Source organism: Micropterus dolomieu, unplaced genomic scaffold (genome assembly GCF_021292245.1).
Source record: "Micropterus dolomieu isolate WLL.071019.BEF.003 ecotype Adirondacks unplaced genomic scaffold, ASM2129224v1 contig_8909, whole genome shotgun sequence".
Classification (NCBI taxonomy): domain Eukaryota; kingdom Metazoa; phylum Chordata; class Actinopteri; order Centrarchiformes; family Centrarchidae; genus Micropterus; species Micropterus dolomieu.
In genome coordinates, this window is record NW_025737895.1 from 1 (window position 1) to 3,951 (window position 3,951).

General features: G+C 53.1%; 1 protein-coding gene across 1 annotated transcript; it reads right to left on the reverse strand.

Annotated features, from left to right (window-relative positions):
- Positions 1–1,015: 1,015 nt before the first annotated feature.
- LOC123965231 (nuclear transcription factor Y subunit beta-like) lies at positions 1,016–2,833 on the reverse strand (the record flags this gene model as incomplete). Its single annotated transcript, XM_046041804.1, has 2 exons — positions 1,016–1,060; positions 2,786–2,833. Coding segments are annotated over 2 exons (93 nt in total), but the record flags the coding sequence as incomplete, so codon positions are not given.
- Positions 2,834–3,951: the final 1,118 nt, after the last annotated feature.

Consider the following 3,951-nt stretch of genomic DNA (forward strand, 5'->3'; position numbering starts at 1 on the left):
GGTGTTGCTGCTGCTGTTGCAGGTGTTGCTGCTGCTGGTGTTGCTGCTGTTGCTGCTGCTGCTGTTGCTGCTGTTGCAGCTGTTGTTGCTGCTGCTGCAGGTGTTGTTGCAGGTGTTGTTGCTGCTGTTGCTGCTGCTGTTGCTGCAGGTGTTGTTGCTGCTGCTGTTGCTGCTGCTGTTGCAGGTGTTGCTGCTGCTGTTGCAGGTGTTGCTGCTGCTGTTGCAGGTGTTGCTGCTGCTGTTGCAGGTGTTGCTGCTGCTGGTGTTGCTGCTGTTGCTGCTGCTGCTGTTGCTGCTGTTGCAGCTGTTGTTGCTGCTGCTGCAGGTGTTGTTGCAGGTGTTGTTGCTGCTGTTGCTGCTGCTGTTGCTGCAGGTGTTGTTGCTGCTGCTGTTGCTGCTGCTGTTGCAGGTGTTGCTGCTGCTGTTGCAGGTGTTGCTGCTGCTGTTGCAGGTGTTGCTGCTGCTGTTGCAGGTGTTGCTGCTGCTGGTGTTGCTGCTGTTGCTGCTGCTGCTGTTGCTGCTGTTGCAGCTGTTGTTGCTGCTGCTGCAGGTGTTGTTGCAGGTGTTGTTGCTGCTGTTGCTGCTGCTGTTGCTGCAGGTGTTGTTGCTGCTGCTGTTGCTGCTGCTGTTGCAGGTGTTGCTGCTGCTGTTGCAGGTGTTGCTGCTGCTGTTGCAGGTGTTGCTGCTGCTGTTGCAGGTGTTGCTGCTGCTGGTGTTGCTGCTGTTGCTGCTGCTGCTGTTGCTGCTGTTGCAGCTGTTGTTGCTGCTGCTGCAGGTGTTGTTGCAGGTGTTGTTGCTGCTGTTGCTGCTGCTGTTGCTGCAGGTGTTGTTGCTGCTGCTGTTGCTGCTGCTGTTGCAGGTGTTGCTGCTGCTGTTGTTGCAGGTGTTGTTGCTGCTGCTGTTGCAGCTGTTGCTGCTGCTGTTGCAGCTGTTGCTGCAGGTGTTGTTGCTGCTGCTGTTGCAGGTGTTGTTGCTGCTGCTGTTGCAGGTGTTGTTGCTGCTGCTGTTGCTGCTGTTGCTGCTGTTGCAGGTGTTGTTGCAGGTGTTGTTGCTGCTGCTGTTGCAGGTGTTGTTGCTGCTGCTGTTGCAGGTGTTGTTGCTGCTGCTGTTGCAGGTGTTGTTGCTGCTGCTGTTGCTGCTGCTGTTGCTGCTGCTGTTGCTGCTGCTGTTGCTGCTGCTGTTGCTGCAGGTGTTGCTGCTGCTGTTGCTGCAGGTGTTGCTGCAGGTGTTGTTGCTGCTGCTGCTGCTGTTGTTGCAGGTGTTGCTGCTGCTGTTGTTGCAGGTGTTGCTGCTGCTGCTGTTGCAGGTGTTGCTGCTGCTGCTGTTGCAGGTGTTGTTGCTGCTGCTGTTGCTGCTGCTGTTGCAGCTGTTGTTGCTGCTGCTGTTGCAGCTGTTGTTGCTGCTGCTGTTGCAGCTGTTGTTGCTGCTGCTGTTGCAGGTGTTGTTGCTGCTGCTGTTGCTGCTGCTGTTGCAGGTGTTGTTGCTGCTGCTGTTGCAGCTGCTGTTGCAGCTGCTGTTGCAGGTGTTGTTGCAGCTGCTGTTGCAGCTGCTGTTGCAGCTGCTGTTGCAGGTGTTGTTGCAGCTGCTGTTGCAGCTGCTGTTGCAGCTGCTGTTGCAGCTGTTGTTGCAGCTGCTGTTGCAGCTGTTGTTGCAGCTGTTGTTGCAGCTGCTGTTGCAGCTGCTGTTGCAGGTGTTGTTGCAGCTGCTGTTGCTGCTGTTGCTGCAGGTGTTGCTGCAGGTGTTGTTGCAGCTGCTGTTGCTGCTGCTGTTGCTGCTGTTGTTGCAGGTGTTGTTGCAGGTGTTGTTGCTGGTGTTGCTGCTGCTGTTGCTGCTGTTGCTGCTGTTGCAGCTGTTGTTGCTGCTGTTGTTGCTGCTGCTGTTGCAGCTGTTGTTGCAGGTGTTGTTGCTGCTGCTGTTGCAGGTGTTGTTGCTGCTGCTGTTGCAGGTGTTGTTGCTGCTGCTGTTGCTGCTGCTGTTGCAGGTGTTGTTGCAGGTGTTGTTGCAGCTGTTGTTGCAGGTGTTGTTGCTGCTGTTGTTGCAGGTGTTGTTGCTGCTGTTGTTGCAGGTGTTGTTGCTGGTGTTGCTGCTGCTGTTGCTGCTGTTGCTGCTGTTGCAGCTGTTGTTGCTGCTGTTGTTGCTGCTGCTGTTGCAGCTGTTGTTGCAGGTGTTGTTGCTGCTGCTGTTGCAGGTGTTGTTGCTGCTGCTGTTGCAGGTGTTGTTGCTGCTGCTGTTGCTGCTGCTGTTGCAGGTGTTGTTGCAGGTGTTGTTGCAGCTGTTGTTGCAGGTGTTGTTGCTGCTGTTGTTGCAGGTGTTGTTGCTGCTGTTGTTGCAGGTGTTGTTGCTGGTGTTGCTGCTGCTGTTGCTGCTGTTGCTGCTGTTGCAGCTGTTGTTGCTGCTGTTGTTGCTGCTGCTGTTGCAGCTGTTGTTGCAGGTGTTGTTGCTGCTGCTGTTGCAGGTGTTGTTGCTGCTGCTGTTGCAGGTGTTGTTGCTGCTGCTGTTGCTGCTGCTGTTGCAGGTGTTGTTGCAGGTGTTGTTGCAGCTGTTGTTGCAGGTGTTGTTGCTGCTGTTGTTGCAGGTGTTGTTGCTGCTGTTGTTGCAGGTGTTGTTGCTGGTGTTGCTGCTGCTGTTGCTGCTGTTGCTGCTGTTGCAGCTGTTGTTGCTGCTGTTGTTGCTGCTGCTGTTGCAGCTGTTGTTGCAGGTGTTGTTGCTGCTGCTGTTGCAGGTGTTGTTGCTGCTGCTGTTGCAGGTGTTGTTGCTGCTGCTGTTGCTGCTGCTGTTGCAGGTGTTGTTGCAGGTGTTGTTGCAGCTGTTGTTGCAGGTGTTGTTGCTGCTGTTGTTGCAGGTGTTGTTGCTGCTGTTGTTGCTGCTGTTGTTGCTGGTGTTGTTGCTGCTGTTGTTGCTGCTGTTGTTGCTGCTGTTGTTGCAGGTGTTGTTGCTGCTGTTGTTGCAGGTGTTGTTGCAGGTGTTGTTGCAGGTGTTGTTGCAGGTGTTGTTGCAGGTGTTGTTGCTGCTGTTGTTGTTGCTGCTGTTGTTGCAGGTGTTGTTGCTGCTGTTGTTGCAGCTGTTGTTGCTGCTGTTGTTGCTGCTGTTGTTGCTGCTGTTGTTGCAGCTGTTGTTGCTGCTGTTGTTGCAGGTGTTGTTGCTGCTGTTGTTGCTGGTGTTGTTGCTGCTGTTGTTGCTGCTGTTGTTGCAGGTGTTGTTGCTGCTGTTGTTGCTGCTGTTGTTGCTGCTGTTGTTGCAGCAGATGTTACCAATGTTGTTGTTGTAGTTGTTGCAGATGTTGATACAGTAGTTGTCAGAGCAGATGTTGCAGATGACATTGTCAGAGCAGGTGTTGCTGTTGTTGCTGCTGTTGTCGGAGCAAATGTTGTTGCTGCTGTTGTTGTAGATGTTGTTCCTGCTGTTGTTCCTGCTGTAAGAGCAGATGCTGTTGTCACTGTCATTGTTGTCAGAGCAGGTGTTGTTGCAGATGTGGTTGCTGCTGTCGTTGTCGGAGCAGATGTTGTTGTTGCAGATGTGGTTGCTGCTGTCGTTGTCGGAGCAGATGTTGTTGTTGCAGATGTGGTTGCTGCTGTCGTTGTCGGAGCAGATGTTGTTGTTGCAGATGTGGTTGCTGCTGTCGTTGTCGGAGCAGATGTTGTTGTTGCAGATGTGGTTGCTGCTGTCGTTGTCGGAGCAGATGTTGTTGTTGCAGATGTGGTTGCTGCTGTTGTTGTCGGAGCAGATGTTGTTGTTGCAGATGTGGTTGCTGCTGTTGTTGTCGGAGCAGATGTTGTTGTTGCAGATGTGGTTGCTGCTGTTGTTGTCGGAGCAGATGTTGTTGTTGCAGATGTGGTTGCTGCTGTTGTTGTCGGAGCAGATGTTGTTGTTGCAGATGTGGTTGCTGCTGTTGTTGTCGGAGCAGATGTTTCAGATGTTGCTGCTGTAGTTGTCGGAGCAGATGTTGTTGCA